At 50.5% G+C, this 22,530-nt stretch overlaps 1 protein-coding gene across 2 annotated transcripts; it reads right to left on the reverse strand.

Moving 5' to 3' along the window:
* Window positions 1-551: 551 nt before the first annotated feature.
* On the reverse strand, window positions 552-21,659 carry arid1aa (AT-rich interaction domain 1Aa). 2 transcript variants are annotated; one of them, XM_084472092.1, is made up of 19 exons: window positions 20,523-21,659; window positions 17,879-18,097; window positions 17,050-17,781; window positions 14,721-14,982; window positions 13,655-13,744; window positions 13,194-13,364; window positions 11,716-12,079; window positions 10,941-11,086; window positions 10,732-10,817; window positions 10,397-10,606; window positions 9,562-9,766; window positions 9,192-9,327; window positions 8,822-8,985; window positions 8,338-8,527; window positions 6,827-6,955; window positions 5,948-6,044; window positions 4,872-5,724; window positions 4,502-4,632; window positions 552-3,988 (listed from the first exon to the last, which is right to left on the reverse strand). In XM_084472092.1, the coding sequence occupies exons 1-19, from the start codon at window positions 21,420-21,422 to the stop codon at window positions 2,045-2,047; spliced, it is 7,029 nt and encodes a 2,342-aa protein (XP_084328218.1). In that variant the 5' UTR covers window positions 21,423-21,659; the 3' UTR covers window positions 552-2,044. The 2 variants fall into 2 exon arrangements, with proteins under 2 accessions (XP_084328218.1, XP_084328217.1); XM_084472091.1 differs by having other exon boundaries at window positions 9,192-9,345.
* Window positions 21,660-22,530: the final 871 nt, after the last annotated feature.

Consider the following 22,530-nt stretch of genomic DNA (forward strand, 5'->3'; position numbering starts at 1 on the left):
ACCTTTTAGTCCTCTTCGTTGCCATTGACCGCAGAACAAATTCCTTATAATAAAGGACTAATGTTCACTCGTTTAAAGAAGCATTTGTTTTGAAAACATTTTAATAAAAAGTTGTATATGTTAAAATAAGTCTGAGTTACTTCAGCTAATGACTTTTAGCAATAAAATATGAATATATTTTGTGATATTCAATTTGGTAAAATTGTATTACCCAGTATTATCTGCATTTATGTTTTTGCCTGGTGGTATTCATCTGTTTCTAGGAGTCCGAATAAGGTGCTGTAGAATTGTCCATGTATATTTGTAAGTTGATTTAATAAAAATATATATAAAACACATTTAAAATAGTTTTAATCTGGGGCCCACAGTTCACTCTGTCATTACCATCCCTGAGCCTTTTTATTTTTTAGACCAATTTGAGAATGTGCCCATACAACTGCAGAAGCACCCACGGTTCTAACCAAATTTATTTGTGTGCGCAACACAAGACATATCACATGCAGAGAAACGAAACCAGTAAACAGCTTACGAAGATTTAATGTACATTTATTCTTACCACGTGGAACATATAGTATAAAGATTTCATACTGAATAAATGATATTCATTGAGCCAAAAAAGGAAAAGGGAGGAATTTACATGATGTCTTAGCTACATAGTCTGAAATACAAATATGCAGAATCCATATTACAGGAGAAAAGAATTGTCAAATGTGTACTTCATCTGGAGTTTATTTCTGTTGTACCGGGAGATGAGAGCTTTCTTCTGTACTATAGTGAGAGAGCAGAAGGGGGGTGTGTTCCGACGGGCCTGGTGAATATGAACCAGGGTCCTTTCGTTTGTCAGCCTCAATCCCTCACCCACAACAACGGTGAGAATAGTGACACAGACAGGAGACAGACACCAAGAAAAGGGGGAAGTGTAATGTACAACATCATATATACACCACAGCAACGCTGTATCTGAAGTTGAAAACCAAGTCCTACGGAGGTGATTTCTTCTCCTACGGGGATTCATACAATCAAGGGATGAAAGAGAGGAGGTCAGGGTGTTGTAGGTTCTCGATACTTTGGGGAAGAAAGCCGTTGTTTCTCTTTTTTTATTTCTCTTTCAACAAAAAAATAACAACTAAAATGACCATGGAACTCTAGGAACAGCCACATGTGTCAGCTTCTGTGTGTGTGTGTGTGTGTGTGTGTGTGTGTGTGTGTGTGTGTGTGTGTGTGTGTGTGTGTGTGTGTGTGTGTGTGTGTGTGTGTGTGTGTGTGTGTGTTTTACACTCAGAGCAGTACGGTACAGAAAATGTCCTACAATCTACTGCACGCTGCACAGGCCGTCCTGGTGAAGATGGGGATGGACAGCGAGAGAGGGGGGGGGGGGTGTCTGCTGCTGTCCTGGGGGGAGAAGTCATCCCCGTTACGGCAGCTCTTAACCAGGAGGCCACTTGTTCTGACTCTGCCCCTGCTCACCTCTAGCGACCCCACGGTGGGGGGGGGGGGGGGGGGGGATGGGGAGCTAGGGCACAACCGTGTCTCCCAAACTTACTGTAAACGAGACAGCAACTTTGGTTACAGTTTTTGTTTTTCAGCTATGTACTTAATTTTATTTATCTTTATTAAAAAGTACCTCCCGACTTTCTCCCCCCACCGGCCCCTCCGCCACCCACCCTCCCTCCCTCCTCCGAGTGCAGAGCCATCTCCCGACCGCGGTGCCCTGCTGTCTCATCTGGTCGGTAGTGTAGTAGTGTCCATGGGCTGCCCCTCACTGGACCCCGCCCCCCCCCCCCATGTCACTGGAGCAAGGACGGGCGGAGAGGAGGGGATGGGGGTCTCGAAAATGGAATCTGAAGGGTTTTGCATAAATTAAAAACAGTCATTTGAGCTTTCCCCGACCCCCTTTTCAAACATACAAGCCAGGTTTACCCAGGAGAGACCGGACAGGGCTGTCCAACCCTCCCCCCCCACTCTCCTCTCTTCCCCCCACTCTCCCCTCTTCCCCCTCCCTCCCCCACGGAAAAAAAGGTGGAGCCACAGCTCCCTACAGCTGTCATGACTGGCCAATCAGAAAGAGTACATCACAGATGACGTGGGACACCAGCGAGTTCATGAGCGGCGAGACGGAGAGGTCGAGGAGTCGCGACTCGTACAACGTGAACTCTGAGTGGTTCTCCTCCACCTTGGCTAAGGCGTGCAGGGCGCGGGCCGCCCGCCGCATCATGTCTGGGCTGGTGGGCTCGAAGTGCATCCCCTGCAGGTGCAGCAGGGAGCTCTGGCTCTGTTGCAGCTGGGTGGCGGCCAGGCTGTCCTCCAGGAAGCCCAGCAGGTTGCCCACGCTGCCCTTCTGCACGGCGATGGCACGCGCCGCCATGCCGTCCCCCTGGGCCAGGTTGGCCAGCAGCACCACCGCCATCTCGCGGCACACCGCCACCTTGCGGTCGCCGATCAGCCGCACCAGGATGGCGTAGAGCTTCTCCAGCCGGCGGAAGGGGGGCGTGGCCAGGATGAGGTCCACGTTGTTGTCTTGGATGCTCAGCTTGCTGAGCGTCTCCAGGACCAGTCTCTGGGGCGACAGGGCGCTGTGGGGCCCCAGCGTGGGGAAGGGGTCCTGGGCCTCGGCCGAGGGGCACACGGCCCAGTGGAGCAGGCCGTCCAGCAGGGGCAGGCAGATGCTCTCGGGGTAGAGGGAGAGGTCGAGCTGGCCCGAGATGTTGGCCAGCGTCACCAGCGTGTTCTCCCGCAGCAGCTCCAGGCAGTCCCACCACCACTCGTCCCGCTGGCCCACGCCCTCGTCCGACTCCTCGTCCTTCTCGTAGGTCAGCGGCGCCTGCTTGCGCTCGGGGTGCCGGTGGTGCAGCAGCACCAGGCGGCCCAGCAGCAGCAGCAGCCCCGGGTGCCGGGACATCTCGTGGTCGTTGCCCGGCACGAAGGAGAGGCTGCGCACGATGTTGGACACGCAGACGCAGCGGCGGGCCAGGGAGTCCTGCCAGTTGGCCAGTGTGACCAGCGGGCCCTCGTCCTTGCTGTGGGGCTCGTCCTCCAGGATGGTGGCACCGCTCGCACTCTTCCGGATCAGGCCCACGCCCAGCGAGCGGATCTCCTCCTCCTGCTCGTCGTCCTCCAGCTGCTGCTGCCGCCGCCGCTGCTCCTCGCCGTTGCTCTTCTTGTCCTCCCTCGGCTTGTCGGCGGCGTCCTTCTCGGCGGGGGGTTCATCCTCCTCCCGCTCTTCTTTGTCCTGCTCCTTCGCCTTCTCCTTCTCCGACTCGGACGGGGAGGCGACGGTCTCCGCGGCGGCGGGGGCGGGGAGCTTCCGCCGGGGGCCGGACTCGGGGACGCGCTGCCGCGGGTCCATGAAGCCGCGCCGGGGCTCCAGGTGAGTCTGGATGTGCTCCGTCGAGTCGCCGCCGCCGGCGCTCCAGTGGAGGAGGCCGCTGTCGAACTCCTGCACCGCGCTGCGGCGCCCGGTGCGGCCCGCCACGAACGGATCCCTCTTCCGCACCACCTTGACGGGGAGCTTGTCGAACTTGCTGGCCTGCTTGGGCCTCTGCTGGCTGGGAGGGAGGGGCGCCTGCTCCTTCTTCTCCTCCGCCGCCGCCGCCGCCGCCGCATCCTCCTCCCCGTTCTCCGTCTTCTCGCCGTTCTGCGGCGCGGCGTCCGGCTTCTGCTCCGCCGGCTTCTGCTCCGCCGGCTCCTGCTCTCCCGGCTCCTCTTTGATGCGGACCGGCCCACCCTCTTTTCTTTCCCCCGCCGCCACCAACACCACCTCTTCTTCCTCCTCCTCCTCCTCCTCCTCCTCGTCCTCGTCCTGCTCCATGTCCTCGGCCCCCCGGGGGTCCTCGTCCTCCTCCGCCCCGGCCCAGTCCCGGCTCAGGGCGTCGGGGTCGATCAGGGTCCGCTGGCCGGGGTCGCCCACCTCGTACTCACGCAGGATGCCGAAGATCTCGATGAGACAGCGTCGGAAATACTCCACCACCAACTCCAGCATTCCGGGTAGCTGGAGCACACGGAGAGCAGGGGGAGGCGTTCATTAGAGCGTTAGCACGCCTTCTCATCCACCTCGTCAGTTCTTAACCTCTTTTAACTCTTAACTACGTTAAGACGCCATCTCCCCAACGTTTCTCTATTCTCTTGTGGCCGTTTACAGACGTCATTTGACAGATTAGCACAACCAGTTAAACGGTTAAAATATAAATTATAATTATTATAGTAATTGTTATAATTATTATAATAATTATTAAAGTATAAATATTTATAAATAAATCCTCATGCACAACTGAGTACAACAAACTCATGTAAATGTTGCACGTGTAATAATAAAGAACTGGCCCCAAATATAAGATCAATAAAAATGCTTCAGGGCAGCCCTCTTTAAAAAAAAATTTACTTGGACATTTGTCTAAGCTGCCTCTCTTGTCCTTTAGGTCTGCTTCGAATCCTAACCCTTTACCATTTGGCCACCTGCCACTTCATCATCATGGCTGCAGGCTCATCATGGCCCTGGCCTTACCGTAGCGAGGTTAAAGGTGGAGATGCTGTTGTCGTCATACAACAGGATGTTGATGGTGTCCAGGGCCCAAGTGCTCTCAGCCAGCAGACCGGACTTCAGGGACATCATGACCCGCCAGGCCTCGGGGCTCCCTGGTGACAGACAGAGAACGCCTTGAGGGTTTGTGGAGCTTTTCATACAGAGATGCTCTCTGACAAACTGCTATGGCGTAAGCTAATGGGGATACTTGGGGATAACGGGGATAAAACATAAAACAAGCTATGCCAAAAACAGGGAGGGGGATTGATCAAACCAAACCAAAATATAAGTAAACAAGTCAATTATAAACAGGGAAGTTAACAAGAGGAGTGTTTAGATGTGGGGCTCATACCGATGTCCTTCATGGTGAGCCTCCGCCGGGGCTTCAGGATGGGGTGAGTGGCCTCCACGGAGCCCGGCGGGAAAGGCATGTCTCGCCGGATCAGGGGCGACTGCACCGAGGGGGGCACTATGTGGGACGCGGGCACGGGCGGGCCGGCCTTCTGCATCTTGATCCCTCCGTGCACGTAGGGGGATTTACTGGGCGAGGTCCGGCTCTCCAGGGGGCGGGGCACCGAGGCCGGGCTGGAGGCCGCTGGAATGTGTGGAATGTGGTTCTGGACGCCCTGCGGGGCCTGGTAGTTGGGCTGCAGCGAGCGGGACATGGGTGGCCCCGCGCCCCCGGGCCCGTACGGCGGCTGCCGGGGCCCCATCTGACCGCCCCACTGGCCCTCGTGGTTCATGCGCTGCTCGGGCGTCATCATCTCCTCCGAGCGGTTCATGGCCGGGTAGCCGGGGCCAGAGCCGCCCGGGCCGCCCTGCCGGTTGGGGAAGTTCTGGTAGTTCATGTCCCCCCGTCCCTGCCACATGCCCGCCTGGGGCCCCTCGGGGCCGCCCGGCTGCATCATCTGCGGGGGCATGTTGGGTTGTGCCGTGGGGCCCGCCGCCGCCTGCATGCGCTCCCGGCCGAAGCCGAAGGGGAACTGGGCGGCGGGGCCCGGCGGCCGGCGGTCGGGGCCGGAGTAGGGCCCCGGGGCGCCGCTGCCGCCGTACTGGCTGTAGGACTCGGGCTGGCCAGCGGGGGGAACCGAGGAGCCTCCTGGCTGCTGCTGGGCGGGCTGCTGTCCCCCCGGGAAGGGCCCGCTGTATTCTCCCTCGTGCCGCTTGGCTGGCGGGTACCCCCCTTCCACGGGCCGCTTGTAGCTCTATGCAGAACCAGGTGCACAGACAGCCGGGTCAACCAATCAGGTCCAACGTTTACGCAAATGCATACATTTTGGACGTGGGGAGCAGTCACCATACCGCCACATTTAGTTGATTTGATTTCATTAATAAATCAATTTGATTTCATCAATGTCTTCATGGTATCAGGGATGGTTCCCCTTGATGCCAGTGTACAATATGGGGGAGATGGGAGGGCACCTTTACCTGTTGTTGCTGTGGGTACATTCCGGGCTGCGGATTGGGGTATGAGCCACTAGGGGGCGTTGCCTGGCCAGGATACTGATTACCATAGGAATCATGCCTGCAAACACATTCAGGGCTATTAGTTTGTCCATTCAAATGTTAATTGCCACTACCTAGAAAAAAAGTGGAATCCCTGCTAAACCAAATGTTACAAAAACACACAAATATGAACCTTTGTCCTAAAACCACAATGAGAGACATTACCTGTTTTTGCTATCTGCTAGCTTCATGTATAAATATACCAAGCCTGAATCTAGCCTTACAGTCTGTGTGGGACTCTAGATGACTGGTTTATTGCATTTTCTTGCTGACTGAATTTGACAAATTCAAATGCATATAAATATGGTTTCATCAAACTCAATCTGGCTCGCTGGATCCTAGAATGTGCTTCGAGCATTTTTGTCATTTTCCCCAATCCAGGCCCGGTCACACATTATGGCTCCCCTTATTCTTTAATAGGAAAACTAATAATATTAGATATTAAAACGGCTATTGACATTTTCAAATAAGAAATGTTTGCCATTTCTCCTGAGGTTCATTTGGTTCTCGTAGATTGCGGTTTAAATATTGTAAAACAGTAAAAGCAACATGGCGGAAGGCAGTGTAAGAAATTACGCCGAGCGCTCATGCGAGAGTGTACATTCCTCCACGCCTTTACCTCTGAGTGCCAATCGTAAAAAGAAAACAACTTATGATTAAATCAAATATAAACTCCACCTGCTCCCTGAAGCCTTTCCCACTTTACCTCGTGGCCCCGCAGGGAATCCCCTGCGATCAACCCACCGGCACATTCAAATCAAACGCCTCTGCACCCTCCCATGATTATGGGATCGGACTGACCGTGGCTGCTGCTGCTGCGGGAAGCGGTTTGGGGAGTACATCCCGGCCTCAGCGTTGGCGGGCATCATGGGGTTTGGCTGGGGGCCGCTGGGGCCCATGCTGCCCTCTGGGCCGATCCCTTGCTCTGGTCTGGGAACACACACACACACACACACAACAAAGAATGAATGAGTGAGGGAGCAGCCAGCCAGAGGTGGACGGTCACAGCATGGGCTGCTAACAGACGGCTGAACGGCGGAAAAGGGTGTCCAGATGCTACGTCCGATAGCCAAGCGTCGATGGGAGCGTTTGACCGCAGCCCCCCCCCCGGGCAGGTTAGAGAACATTGTTTTAAAGGGCTTCACTTTAATACACTTATTGGCTTACGGGGCTTTTCCCCCTGTAGTGTACTCAACACATCACTGATGCGTGGCTCACTCTGCCAAGAAATTAGAAAGAATCCAACAAGTGTAAGACTAAAGCAAACCATAGGTCGTTACCACTGAAGAATCATCATTGGAGATTTTCCAGAAAACATTTGAAAATCTTCTCCCACTACGGTTTACTAGCCTCTGCTACCACTATGGTTTACTGGTATAACACTGCCTCTGCTACCACTATGGTTTACTGGTATAACACTGCCTCTGCTACCACACTACGGTTTACTGGTGTAACACTGCCTCTGGTACCCCACTACTGTGGGTTTACTGGTGTAACACTGCCTCTGCTACCCCATTACGGTGGATTTACTGGTGTAACACTGCCTCTGCTACCCCACTACGGTGGGTTTACTGGTGTAACACTGCCTCTGGTACCGCATCATGTTGGGGTTTACAACTAAATGACTCTTCTTCAGATTATTATCCACTAAACTCAGGGGCTACGTTTACTGCATCCTAACCGCTTTATTTATTTAGAGTCAATACGACGGATTGTATTTCCCCCTCTTAGTGTTGCTGGGGTCCCTAGTGTATTCTTAAAGAGCGCCTCTTGTTTTACTTAATAAATAAACATTCATAGTTTTCCTCTGATGCGTGTTACTGGTTATGCAGCAGTAAATATATTTTGGTCAATTGCCACACAGATATTTTCAGTTCCACGCGCCAAAATCTTATTTGCGATGCGTCGCTTCCTATGAGACAGCGGCGTGACTAATTTAGACGAGGCACACTGATCTTATATTTTGTTGACAAATCCAGGTTAAAGAAAAATCTAAATGATACCTGTGTTTGCCTTTTTGGTTCCTTTAACCGTTATCAAAGTTATTTTAGTAGGACAAACAGTAAATAATCTATTTTAGTGTGTGTCTGCTTGTATTAATGAACTGCATAGGAGTTGAAGTTAGTCTTTCGATGTAAATCGGCACTATGTAATTAACATCAGTACGGTATTAATATCAGGCCTCAGTCTCCACATCCCTCCCACAGCACCACAGACCTTAAGAGCTACAGGGACGGCTGCATGGGTTGCATTTGCAATCCTGCTCTACTCTAAGAGATCCATGCCCCTCCATGTTAGGAACCCATCCTCACCTCCTGTCATATCCGGGCCCGTAGGGGTACTGCTGCCTGGGCCCCATTGGCATGTTCCCCATGGCCCCTGGGGGCCCTCTGTTGAACGGAGGCTGCTGCTGCTGCTGCTGCTGCTGCTGAGGCTGAGGTTGAGGCGGCTCCCCCGCTCCGCCGCTCGGGGGCTGGCTCGCGGGCAGGAACTGTTCACTCACTGCACACACAAGTTCAAACCCATACGCTCAATCACAATCTATAGGTGGTTTAAAGAGAAAGCAAGGCTGTTCCTCACAGCTGGACAATAGACCAGGGTCATATCAATAATACAGTGGGATGAAATACATTCATGTACATCTCCCTTTGCCAGTCCAAGGGAACATTAAACCAGAAAGCAACAGCCCACCTACTTGTTCACCCTAACCGTATCCTACTGGTGCAACATAGCCAACTTGGAACACCATTATCCCAATCCAAACACACCCAAACCCAGACCCACGTGCACACGTACCCTTGCGCATGGCCCCAAAGGGGTCCTTGCTGGGCTCGTAGGGGCCCATGCGGCCCTGTATCTCCGGCGTGCTCATGCCGGACTGATAGCCCGAGTTGGGGGTCAAGTTCCTCCGGGGAAAGGCCGGATCGCTACCTTCAGCGAAGGGATCCTGCAGGCTGACACTGCTCCGGGTGGAAGAGGAAGGGGCGACGGGGAGGAATGCAGATGAGGCGTTCCACCCAGAGGGAGGAAGAGGGAGACAGAGGAACAAAAGAGCGTAGTTGGTTTTAAACACTGGTGCGTCTTTAAATCTGGAACACATTTAGGCTGACGATGTGGGGACAAAGGACACTGAGAGAATGTTTTGATGACGCAGCACGGGACTCACCTCGCCCCGGGAGGGAGGGGGGGCATCTGACTGTGGGGGGTGGAGGCCGGGGTGGGGGGCTTCAGGTCTCCCCCCTCGGCCATGGAGCTGCTGGTGGACTGGGGGGTCTGAGGGCCCTGGAGAGACCCCGACCCGGCTGTGGAGCAGAGGGACGCTTCAGTTTGGAAATAAAGAAGGAGGAAGGAGGGGAAGACAGATAGGATACACGGCTTTAATAACAAGGAAACACGGCACAGGGAGCAGGACGGCACAGGAAAGACGAGAGGGGGTTCTGGGCGCGTGTGTGTGGGGGTTTTTAATAATATAATAAGCTTCAACTTCACATTGTATGAAGGGGGGAGAGGGGGAGGGGGGGGCTCGGGGGACTCACCAGGAGACGGGGGCTGGACCTTGGGGGCCTGGTTCTTCTTGTTGTCGTTGAAGATCTCAGGCGGGGGCTCCTCCCCACGCTCCACCTTGCACTCAAAGGCAAACAGACACTGCATGTACTGCTTCTTCAGGGAGCTGGCCGCGCTGCTGGACGTGCCCACGTTGAGTGTGGTGGCCAGCTCACGCCACTTCTTGCTCTTATTGACCTGATGGGGGAGGGGGGGGGAGAGACGACCACAACAGATGTTATTCCGCATACAAGACAACTCGGAACTTTGACCTCAGATATTCTGACTTGTAACACTGATGCGTTCCTCGTTTCACCCGGAGTGCACTCAAGCGGGAAACGTGGATGCCCAAAGTTTACTTACATTGCTGACACATACAGTGGCAATTTATGCTTCTTTTGGAAACATACTAAGAAGAGAGGAGACAAATGCTGGCTAACTAATTTAATCTGTGAAATAGCCGTTCACAATTCCCCCTATGGCTATAATCAGAGCAAAACATAAACGATAAACACAATTTGCATAATAACCCTCCAAATTACTGTTTGATCATCAACAAACATCTTTAGAATAATTGAATTCCCATTAACGACAAAGTTCACCGTGTTTGATGTCGGAACTGACGTCAATTTGGAGCTCTGAGATTATATAACAGAGTTGTACAGCCGTTCAATTCCTTTTAACAAGTCTTAGCTGTACTTGCCCCCCAGAGTTCTGCGTGGTCTTGAATGTAGTCTTAGTCATCATCACACACAGAAACCGATGAAAGGACAAGCTAAGGGGATGCTGAGGGGACGCCACCGACACGGTGTGCCGCGGACATCATACCTGCGCCATGCCGCCGATCTCCTTGACCGACATGTAGAGGCGGAAGAGGTCCAGCGGTTTGCGGCCGACGGCGGGCAGGTTGGTCATGCCCATGCCCTTGTCGTCGATGAAGGCCAGATAGTGGTCCACCCACATCTTCCTCTCGGGCTCCGGGCCCAGCTCATACAGACGCGTGATCTTCTCGTTGGTGGTCGTGGACGAGTTGGACTTCTGTTCGGTCACGCAGTGGGGAGGGAAAATCGAGGGCGGGTCAGTGAGAGAGAACCCTTGGAAACGTCCACGTCATTGAGAGTTGGCCTTACGGGGGGAAGACAGGCTCAACAGGGCTGGATTACCTTGGATTTGGGCTCTGGTTTAGGGGTCACGCTTCCATCCACTTTGTTGTTCATCTTGTTGTTCATCTCTGGACTAGGGGCCATACCTGGAGACACACACACACACAGGAGGTTTACAGTCATCTTAGTTTTACTAGAACAGAAACCTGGTACTCTTTATTGATATCTAATACTTGAAACGGTGGCTTGCACATGGGAGTTGAACTTGCCAGTGGAATTGTTGGATATATTGGGGCCCATGGGGTAAGGGGAGCCCCCCTGGGGGTTCATCATGCCGGACATGTTGTTCATGGGGGGGCCGTATGGAGGGCCGGAGCCCATCATACCTGGGGGCATGTTGGGGTAGCCAGGCATCCTGTGAAGGAAGGACAATTTGGTCAAACCAAGTCAATGGTTTTTTCTTTACTGTATTTTCTCCATGAATACAGTGTTAACTACAGTGGTGGAGTACTTCTATCAACCTGCTTGACTGCATCTTCTGAATGAAAACAGTGTAGACTAGAGTGGTGGAGTACTTTTCAATCTGCTTTACTGCATCTTCTGAATGAATAGTGTTAACTACAGTGGTGGAGTAGTTCTTTCAACCTGCTTGACTGCATCTTCTGAATGAATAAATTGTGAACTACAGTGGTGGAGGTCTTCTTTCAACCTGCTCGCCGCTGCCATCACACCTGCCATTAGAACTTCCGCTAACAATGAAGAGGGAGCAGTGAAGCAGAGTGCCATTGCTCTATCATCCAGAGGAAAAGCTTCCGCAGATATGAGCCACTAAACGCAATAGCCCTCCATCGTTTTATTTTCCTCAGAAATCTAACAGCATCCTTAAAAATACATTTTGATAAAAGGAGGGGCACAATCATACTGTTTTTGTTTTTTTAAACCTAGTAGAAGTGAGTAACGGGCATCATGATCGTCTGTCCTATCATACGTTGCTTTGCCTTGCTTGCTTTGAGGACTGGTTCTGAGGTTCTGCTGTGGGCCCACCTGTTGTGCATGGAGTTGGAGGCGGCGTGCTGCATGGCCACGCCGTCGGGGGCCTTCCTGTTCAGGCCCGGCGGGGGGCACATCCCTGAGGCCACCTGGGGGGGCATGTTGCCCATGTTAGGAGGCATGTTGCCCATGTTAGGGGGCATGTTGCCCATGTTAGGGGGCATGTTGGGGCCCATGTTGGGGCCCATGTTGGGGCCGTAGGGGCGCACGCCCATCTGCCCGGGGGGCATGCGACCGGGAGGCATCCCCGTGTAGGGTGGCCCTCCGGCCTGGGCGGCCATGGGGTTCATGGGCCCGCCGCCCGGCCCCTGGTAGTTGGCGTTAGGCATGTTGCTGTAGCCGGGTTGCCGGGGGTAACCTGAGGAAACACAGATGGTGAGATGGTTATGATTTATATATTTCTTTGAGGCAAAATTAACAACAATACATTTGAGAGGAAATTGAGTCATTTAAGCTAGGTGAGGAAATGTACTTTAGAAGACTTTTTGGTCATATTAGATGAAGTTCACTTTACATCCAAAAATCTATGAATAAAATGCTATGTTATATGTGGATATTGCAGGCCTTATATCAGCCTGTTCAAACACTTATATATGTTATATAGCCTTCCTGTCTACCTACCTACCTGGCTACCTTCATGCACTGCCCATGCACTCATGCTAATAACTGGAGCCTCCCACAAGGCTAGGCAGACCTATTGCTAAAGCTAGCGAGCTAGTCATGTGTTTTGGGGGAGTGGCTTTGGCGGGAGGCCTGAAGGGAGGGTTGGGATTTTTTCAGTTGGATACATTCAAAAATCGAGCTTACTCTTGGTTTTCTCCGATTTGTTTACCCTAGCTTTAACTTGAGTGCAAACGTCAAGGCTAGGAGGAGGGGGAAAAAGAAGTTTGCGCTCAAATGCACATATGGTGAGGCTGGTATGAGCCCCAGATAGGGAGGGCATCTGGATGAACAGTGTGAGGAGCAAATTATCTGTTCCTACAGCGTGCAGCAGAGCTATGCTGTGAGCTCCGAACCTCCGTCACGGTCTGGGCTCCGCTACGTCAGCTGACTCTCTGCTCCACCACTATTAATAGCCGCACCAGAGAGAGGGAGGGAACGAGCTACAGAATGCAATTCCTGTCAGAGGAACAAACGTATCCCATAGGTTTGGCTCCTAGCGGGACGTGGGGGGGGGGAACCATTTCCTCACCGCTGGAGGGAACTTGATAAATTGAGCAATTCAAAAGTAAATATTTTCTCAGCTGTTAAAAATTATTTATTTCCACTTACAGAAGAATTGTGTGATTGCAGTGATAAAATAGATAGCATAACATAGATTATTTATTCTTTTTGTGTGTGGGTGTATATCGCACACACACACACACACACACACACACACACACACACACACACACACACACACACACACACACACACACACACACACACACACACACACACACACACACACACACACACACACGCCTCACCTTGGGGTCCATATTGTCCCCCTTGGGGCCCGTAGCCACCCATGGAGTTGTTCTGCTGATAGGGACCCATCCCAGCATGCATCTGTCCTCCGGAGGGTTGGCGTGGCGACAGAGAGGAGGCGGACTGGGGGGAACCATACGGGGGCATCTGAGGGTTCCGCTGCATGAACCCTGATGGACCAATGACGGCGGAGGTGAGCGGCTGGCGCTAAGCAACACAAGTAAACTCAGAGCAATACATCAACAGGGTGTTCAAATCTCCACCTTTGCCTCTTGGAAAAAATGCCATTAACAATTTGCAAGTCTGACAACATTGATAATCGATTAAATGCTAAAAACCCACTAGGTTACCCACTCGTTAGAGATTCAACATTTTTTAAATGTTTAAATTTCCAACATGGCAACAAAGAGCACATGGTCATCTCAACATCTGCAGACATCTGCACGTTATGGGGGTGTACCTCGTTCCTGGGCCATGGGGGACTGGCTCATGGAGGGGTGCAGGCTGCCGTCTGACTGCACACTTGATGGCCTGGGGGGCATCTGGGTCCCTGAGCATAGGAGTTTATGTACAGGTGAGTATGGGAGTTTATGTACAGGTGAGTATGGGAGTTTATGTACAGGTGAGTATGGGGGAACGGAGCCCAGTAGTTTTGGACATCATTACTAGCAATTATCATTGCTGGCAGGTTTAGAAGCTTTGGATGAGATTTCAATGGTTTCTGTGAAGCTTCAATAGTTTTTATGCACCTTGGATCTGAAAAAACATAAGCTCTGATGTCTGCCTCCATGTCTATATACTTGTCTGCAGTGGTGTTTCTCATTTTACCTTCTTTGCCTAACCTTTACATTACTTTAAAATGACAGTCTCTTAATGTTCTTTGGAGAAAAATGGAAGAATGGCTTCGGTGTTTGAAAGGTGCTATAGAAATGACTTGAAGAAAACTTGCAGTCGGTGAACAAACAAAACGTGGTGAAGCTGATGTGGTTTTTACAACATAACCAGAATAAATCCTTCAGCTTACAAATGAAGGCCCTTGAGTAATACATGGGGAACTAGCGCACTGGAGTAATACATGGGTTGTAATTGGTTCGATTCTGAATAAGTCTATCCAGCTGGAGCAGAGTTGCAATTAGCGTGCGTTTAAATATCTGCCTAACGAACACAGATTCAGGTCTCGGTGCAGAGTTATAAGAGTGTTACCCAGAATAGTTGCATGCGTGTTTGGACTTTAAACGGCAAATAAAAAAATAAAAAAAGGTACTAGACAATCCAAGCGCTTTGATGGTTTCATAATTAAAAGCCTAAAAACAATCATGAACATTGATCAAAGGCGCGCAAAACAAAAAACATATTTACTGAAAACAATGTAGCAGAAAAAGTAATAGAAAAAGTCGGTTCCCCCCTCAACTAGAACCTTCCTCTCCTCTGCATCTACACAACTACTCAGTCCGCTGCAGTGTCTGAGCAACGGGGGGGGGGGGGGTGGGAGGGACCCAGGGGTACAGGAAGTGAGGCGGGCCTACCTGGCATGTTGGCGGGAGACAGCGGCCCGCTGCGGCCGGCGCCGGCACTGGCTGGCGACCCGGCCGGCGATGGCGAAGGCCCGCGGATTCCCGGCAGGTGGGGGGAGGTGTGGGGCGAGAAGGGTGGGTTGCTCTGGTCCCCCTGGCTGCTGGACACGCCCGGGGTGCTCACCCCAGGGGTGCTCACCCCGGGAGTGCTCACGCCGGGGCTCATGGCGGCCTCGGTGCCCACGGGCAGGTCGTCTAAGGAGCCCGACAGATCCTGGACACAAGCGACGGAGAGCACACTTAACAAGGCTGCATTTTTTAAATCCACACAAGTCAGAAATACTGACATCATAAATGTTTACAATTGTTACAGTCAGGGGTGAAATTTGAATTACATCTACAGTGTTTTTGGCATATTAAGATGCAAGCATAGACGACTCTAAACGCTGTGCTTTGGGGTTTCTGGACCTGACCTGATATGTAGAATGTAAGTAATTTGTCAGTCAAACTTTTTAATCCCCTTCCTATTTTTGACTTGGCAACTGACAAACTGACTTCTTTTTATTTTTCAATTCAGAAGGAGTTTTATTGGAAGTCCTTTCAAAGCAGGCAAGCTCAGGAACCGAGGAAAACTCACCCGAGCCCACAGACAAATCTGTCCTTATTTATCCTTCAATACACTAAATAAATAAATAACTATGAAGAGTGCAACATTAGTGCTAGAGGGTTGTCATGGTTACCAAGGTTTGTAGGATGTAAGCTGAGTCAGCGTGCAGCGGTAGCCTTGCCATGTGACCAAGACTAACACACACACACACACACACACACACACACACACACACACACACACACACACACACACACACACACACACACACACACACACACACACACACACACACACACACACACACACACACACACACTTCAGAATACGGCTCCAATTTACTAGTTGTTTACACAGAGCTTCTCTCTGAGCCTCAGACAACATGGTGTACTCTTATTATGTTGACACCAAAACGCAGCGAAAAACAGGGGAAATAAAATACAAATACAAATATTGGTTAAGGGGTTACACTGCATCAATAGAGGGCCCGGGTGCCTCCCCTAACGGTGGACCACAAAACTGTGGACATATAAGTCTGTGAAAATATGTAATTAAAAAGACAACACAAACACAAAAGTTGCGTTAGCGACGTCATGACTTTCTCAACAGGCTACCCAGAGGCACTGAAGCTAACATTTACACGATGCCCGGGTGTCTTGTACCGGGATTTAGTCACACAAGCAACTGGTCGTGGTCGTCTATGGATAAAAGGATAGTAGTCGCTGGATAAAACACATCAGGACGGATCATTTGCGAGACGAGAGATGTAGTCCAGCGAGAGGTTTCACACAAAACTATATGTTACTTGACGACAACATTTACTTTGGATTTCTTAAAACGTGATATCTGTAATTCATGGCACAATTCAAACGGGATCATGACGTTATTAATCTCTTGACGTTGACAAACGTCCCACGGGGGACGGCGTAAGGAGAGGCTCTCTGTGTTACCACAGCACAGCCCCTCTTTTATCCTTATCAAAGAAATTAGGGGGGGAAGTTTAGAATATTAAAGCGTTTTATTTATTTACTAGGAATTGGGTAGTTTTCCAAGTGATCTGAATTCATACATGCCGTGACTCTGGAAATGCTGTGCACAAGACTAATTATGGCCAAGACGCACTTTGATTATGTACAGCCACTGAGACAATTAATGCTTTTCCTGCATTCAACGTAATTCCTCTTTGAATTGCCCTGACTCTCAATAAAAGGTAGACTACACTTAACCATAGACAAAAGCCCCATTTCCTTCATGGTTATAGGATAATAACCAGCCTGCGTCTCAATGGAGAACATGATTCTAATTCTGTGTGTTTTTTGTCTTTTATTTTTAGGTCTGCCCCAGTACTTTGTTTTTTTGCATCGCTATAGATATTTTAAGATATAGACATAATAGCAGTCATTGCAAAATAGTCATTTTACGTTTTTCTATGAAATGTAAAAAATAAATTAGAAAAAAGCTTGTGACAATTTGGCATTTAATAAAAAAAAAAAACATTTGAGGAAGAAGAAAAAAAACAAAAGGTCATGCTAAAGTCCTCACAGCAGAAACCCCAAGAGGGCTGAATCGACTGGAAGGCTGGTTCTGGTTTTTCGGGTGATGTTGGGGCTTCAGGAGCTAACAGAGCGTCCTCCCCCCGAACGAAAAACAACTGAGACACACTCTGAGGTGAACACCTACACACTGGCATCCGAGAGAGAGTGAGAGAATGAGAACGACTAAGGATTGGCGTACCTGTTGGGGCTGTTGTTGAGGGGGAAACCGCTGGTAAGGAGACTGTTGTGCTTGCTGCTGCTGCTGTTGCTGCTGCTGCTGCTGCTGCTGCTGCTGTTGCTGTTGTGTAGGAGGAGGAGCAGCCGCAGGGTTTTGGGGGTACGCTCCTGGCGGGCCCTGGGGTGGGTGTTGGGGCCCATGTCCTGGGGGCTGCTGTGAGGGCTGACTGGTGGCCTGCTGCTGCTGGGAGGAGGACTGCTGCTGCTGGGAGGGCTGCTGCTGCTGCTGCTGCTGCTGCTGCTGCTGCGGCCCCTGCGTGGCCCCCGGGTAGTTGGACTGGCTCTGGGGCCCTGCCGGAGCCTGAGAGCCGGCCTGCGAAGGGGGCAGGCCGGAGGGCGCCTGGCTGGGAGGCCCCTGCTGCTGGGGGTAAGGGGACTGGCCAGACTGAGGTGCGGAAGCTTGGGAATACGGTGTCTGCGGTGGCCCCTGGGACGCGCCCGGCGGCGGCCCCTGGCCCTGGGGGGGCATGTGAGGCTGCTGATAGGGTGGTGCCCCCTGGCTATGGGCAGCGGATGAGGGCGCCGGGTGGGGCTGCCCCGGGTAAGGCGTCTGCCCACCTTGCTGCCCAGAGGGGGGCTGGGCGTAGGGCGTCTGCTGCTGGCCAGGGTGAGGGGCCTGGCCAGGCTGGCCGTAGTACTGGGCCTGGGACTGAGGCCCATAACCTCCTGGTCCCTGTTGGCCATAGGATCCCATCTGAGCAGAACAGGAGAGACAGAGAGAATTAGCCCAGCACTTAACCCGGACTGAGACAGAAAGCAGAGGTGAGCAGGATGGGAGAGAACAGTCTCACCTGTGGGCCGTAAGGCATGCCCCCCATACCCGCGGGAGCACGTCCCTGCATCCCCACTGGGTATCTTTGTGGACCCGGGGGGCCGTATGCCTGGCCTGGGTAGCCTGGTCCCTGCTGGGGCCCGGTGGGGGGTCCCTGCTGAGGCTGCTGGGAGTAGGGACTTCCTGCTCCGTACGGTTGGCCTCGCATCTTCCCCATGGGGTCCATGGGCCCAGGAGGCTGCAGAGACATCATACAGACATACACGTCATCACAAAATGCATGCAATTGATTTTCACAACAACCGTAGCACTGATTTGAGTCTTCCTTTAACAAAAGCAAAACATTGGCAGTCGTAACCATGCTTCAACATTGGACAAGACATTGTTTGTTTTTTACATTTCCCATGCCCATAGTGTTTCTCTGGGGTTTACATTGCCATAGTTTAAGTCCTCAACAGAGCTCTATAAACACATAATGCTACTTTAGAGTAGAGGGCAGCTTGCCCACTCCTAAACATATCCCAGCTGGGATCCTGTTTTGATCTTAGTCCAAGATTGTCTTTGGATTTTTTTCCCGCCTGTAAGGAGACTGTAGTTTTGGCTCTGAATGAATGACACCAGAGCAGAGAGGCGCAGACCTGACAGCGAAGAAGTCATAGCGGGGCCATCAACAGCCATTCAGGAAACGATGTATGCTACAATCATATATCAGCACACCTGAGGGACACACTTATAAGTAATGGGGTCTTCAATTCACGATAATTTCATTTTATTGTATATATCTATACAATCCTGGGTGGCCTACGGTGAATAAGAAATTATAACTTCACCAGTCTAACCATTTCTTTGGAGCATTAGACATGGAGCTGTTCCCACCTGTGCGTTATGCTTAGGAGGTGAGAGGCTCCCCTGCTGAATAATGCCCTTTACAAATAGTGCACAAAGTCCTCCTACGTGACATTTGCCAGATCCAAGATAATAAAATGAAATAAATAAGAAGAGCACATGGCTAATCTGCATAAGACAGAGAGGAAACTCCCTTGGCTGGTGAGAGATGGTGGACTGTGTTCTGATTGGCTTGGGGGGAGGGCTAGGGGGGGAATTATTTGCAGCCACATAGTAAAACTTCTGTGGCATGCCAGACACAGCAACACTCAACCTCTGCCTCGCAAGCAGGGCTGCTCTCATTTGCCTTCGGTGGTGGCGTCTAGACAAAAGAGCGCCTACAATATGCTTGTTACTGTAAACGAATAAAGCGTTCAAAGACAACGTTGTCTTTATTGTGAATATATCAAGGGGTATTAAAAATGTAGAAGTGCAGTTTAAAATTCATTTTAAATAGAAATTCCCAATTAGCCATGGCAATTTGTATTCTAATTATGAATTAAATATGTATTAAGTATCTTTGATTAATCTCTTTGGGTCTTCACATACAATGCATATTTAACACATCAGGTCACAACATGTGAGATATAATAGTATTGTGGCTGTGAATGCTTGTGATTGGGTGTTAAAAGTATAATTAATATTCAGTTGACAGATTGGATTAGATACATTTGACAGATCACACACGTTCTTTGGTTTATATATATTTATATATAACATTAATAATATCAAGACTCTGAACTCAATTGTGCCAATAGAGAAAATATGTATGGGAAAGAGGGGTATGGGGAAAGATTATCAAGAATAGGAGTGAGCATGACTATATGTTGGACCTTCTGAGGAATTAATGCTGTTTCCACATCAGCCACCGTGGCGTTAAACCACATGTAATTATTAATGGCCATGAGCTCCGGATGCCGAGCCAATCACATCTCAGCTCGCATGTCAACCCAAGACCAACTGTCTCCTGGCTTTGACAGAAGGATTTTTACCTCCACAATTCAAATCCCAGAGCAAAGCAATACGCACACTGCAGTCACTTACTCATCTCGTTTAGGCCACCGTTTACACAGGCTCTGTGCAATGTGTGGGGGGGTACGCAACTTCTACAAAATACAACGTCTACACCATTATTTACACATTTTCATCCTCCTTTTTTGTTATAAGGTTGTATTTATTTTATGTTTATCCGCACCAGATATTCCATCTTTCTTAATTCCGAGGACTGATTCGACATGTCATGCACTACTCAACCAATCCACACAACTGCAACATATCTAGCATCTAGCCCCTTCATACTTGTATTAATAAAAGTTAAACACAAGGTTTCATTTTACAGTTAAGCGCAAAGACTAAAGCTCCGTGTTCAGGCCGAGTGTATCGTCTATACTCACATGTAAAGGGGAAAACGCGTTCAATTTCAATTTGTTTTGTGTGTGCGTACGTGCAACCGATCGCGGAAAAACAAGACGTTGCCCTACAGTGTATTTACACCTACACCCTTTAAAGCCGGGCCTTCTGCTACCTGGACGCTGTTTCACCCGATTTACAGCCGATATCTACGTTGAGTTACATCCTCGGGTCCCTGAATTCGCTTACAAATAAATGTAAAAGAGCACTTTGATAGACTGGTGTAAAGGGAAAAAAATGAGAGGCAGCCATTTTAGAGTCTTTGCGAACTACCAATAGACAATGGCTGGCCTGCTGTGTTGAGAACCAGCTACAGTACATGAGACCGTAAGAACACAAGTCTGGGTCCACAGCATGTTAGTGTTTACCTGGTTTCTGCCAAGCGGTGGCCCGGCACTTCCCGGACTCATAGGCGACGGGTGATGGGCTCTTTGTTGCCAGGCCGGGTTGCTGCCTCCATACGGACCGCTGCTGCCCATGTCTGCTGGTCCCTTAGTAGCGCCTTCTGGACCGCTGTAGTCACCGGGCGGGTAGTTGGGGTACCCCCGGGTAGAACTGGGGGATGTTAGGAGTTTGTTAAGTGTCGGGGTGGATGTGGGCTGAGGGTTTCCCATATTATATCTCTGATTATTGTAAGATCCAGCCATTGCTGTGGGTCCTCCCGCTGGTTGTTGCTTAGCTGGCTGTCCCCCAGCTGTCGGTGCCTGGGTATTGCGTGGGGAGTTCATGCCGTATCCTTGGCCGGGATAGGGAGTTCTGTTTGGGAAGGGGCTGTAATTGTTGAACTGATGGCTAGAAAATCCATGGTCGTGCGAGTTGGGTTGATATGGGTCGATCATGTTGCTCGACTGCACGACCGGACCTGCAGCAGCTGCCATGCCAGGGCTTTGTTGTCCGCCATGTTGATGAAAAGGGGCCCGACCGTAGTGCTGACTGTATCCGTACGAAGGTGGAGGGAAAGCGGACCCGTGGTGATGAACCATACCAGGGTGGTTATTCCCATCCGGTCCGATAGAATCATTCTGATTATTATTAGGCCTGGGCGGGTTCCCATTCCCGTTCTTCATCTCAGGTTCCCCTCCTCCCCCTGCATTTCCTCCGTCGGCCCCGTCCTGCAGGTCTCCCCGTCCCGGTGATCCGCTGTCTAATCCCGAGGGTTTCTTATCCGTCTGTTTTTCCCCCGGTACCGACTCCTCTTTTGGTTCTCGATCCGGCTTTTTTAGTTCTGAAGGCGGGCTAGTGTTGAGAGTGGCGACCTGAGCGGCCATGATACTCTCTCCCTCTCTCCCCCTCTCTCTCGAGTCAGGCACAATCAAAAGCTACCATTGAATAGAAATAATAGCTTAGAACCACGCATCCCGGTGCCGATTCATTCCCACCTCTGCACCGGATCGAATCCGGGTACCATTCGAGCGTCGTATTCCGTAGTCGCTTAGTTTAATGAGTCAGGGTCCATACAATGCGTAAAACCCGACAGAAAGTGTAGTGGAGTTGTGTGACTGAGTTGTGTGACTGTGAGCGGGTCGAGGCGGGGAGCAGCAGCACGAGGCTACAGACAGCCATCTTACTGAGGCGCACAGGCGGCGGTAAAACAAGGAGTGGATTCTTCAGCGGAGTGGATTTCTCCTTGTAGTGTATCATGGTGTAGCTTATCTTTTCTGTGGAATATTTTCCCCCCATAAAGCAATCTAAGTTTAACATAACTTTGTATTTCACTAGCAGCGTACATATTTGCATAACACAAATATTTCTGTCTGAATGTATACCGTAGGGTATTTTGTTAGTGATTGCAGGCTATGCTACCCTCATTCATAGTACATATTGTTCTTAAATATTTGTATTTCAGTATGTGCTATTAGTTTTGTACTATTTATACTTTGAACGACACATAAGAGCATCTTGCTTCTTGTGATTCAAACTGCAGGGTGAAATACCCACTTACTGATTGAAGCTATGCGAGTTCATTTAATGATAATGTATACCCCTATTTTTAACGCATTACATTATTCCCCACTGGTAAAGGACATGGTGAAACACATCACGCCTATTCACCTTCATGGTCTGGTACAAAATCGACACGAATACAATGTTTTTTTTTACTTCTATCAACCCAGATTCCTAGTGTAGGCAACCAAAACTAAGATAGGGTTTTCAGAACAGAAGGACGCCTTGCAGCCAACGAGACTACCCGTGTACATTCTCTGCTACCCACCCCCTCTGTCTGTCTCTCACTCCGAGCGGCAGCCGGGGAAGCAGAACACTCCTCTAGTGAGTGTGGGGGATGGGCGCAGCTTCTCAGCCGCTCACATTGAACTAGCTGTAAAAACACAACCCGATTCTCGCAGAGAGCGGAATATAGAAACCAAGGCTGCATTC

Source organism: Micromesistius poutassou (genome assembly GCF_964030765.1).
Source record: "Micromesistius poutassou genome assembly, chromosome: 8".
Lineage (NCBI taxonomy): Eukaryota > Metazoa > Chordata > Actinopteri > Gadiformes > Gadidae > Micromesistius > Micromesistius poutassou.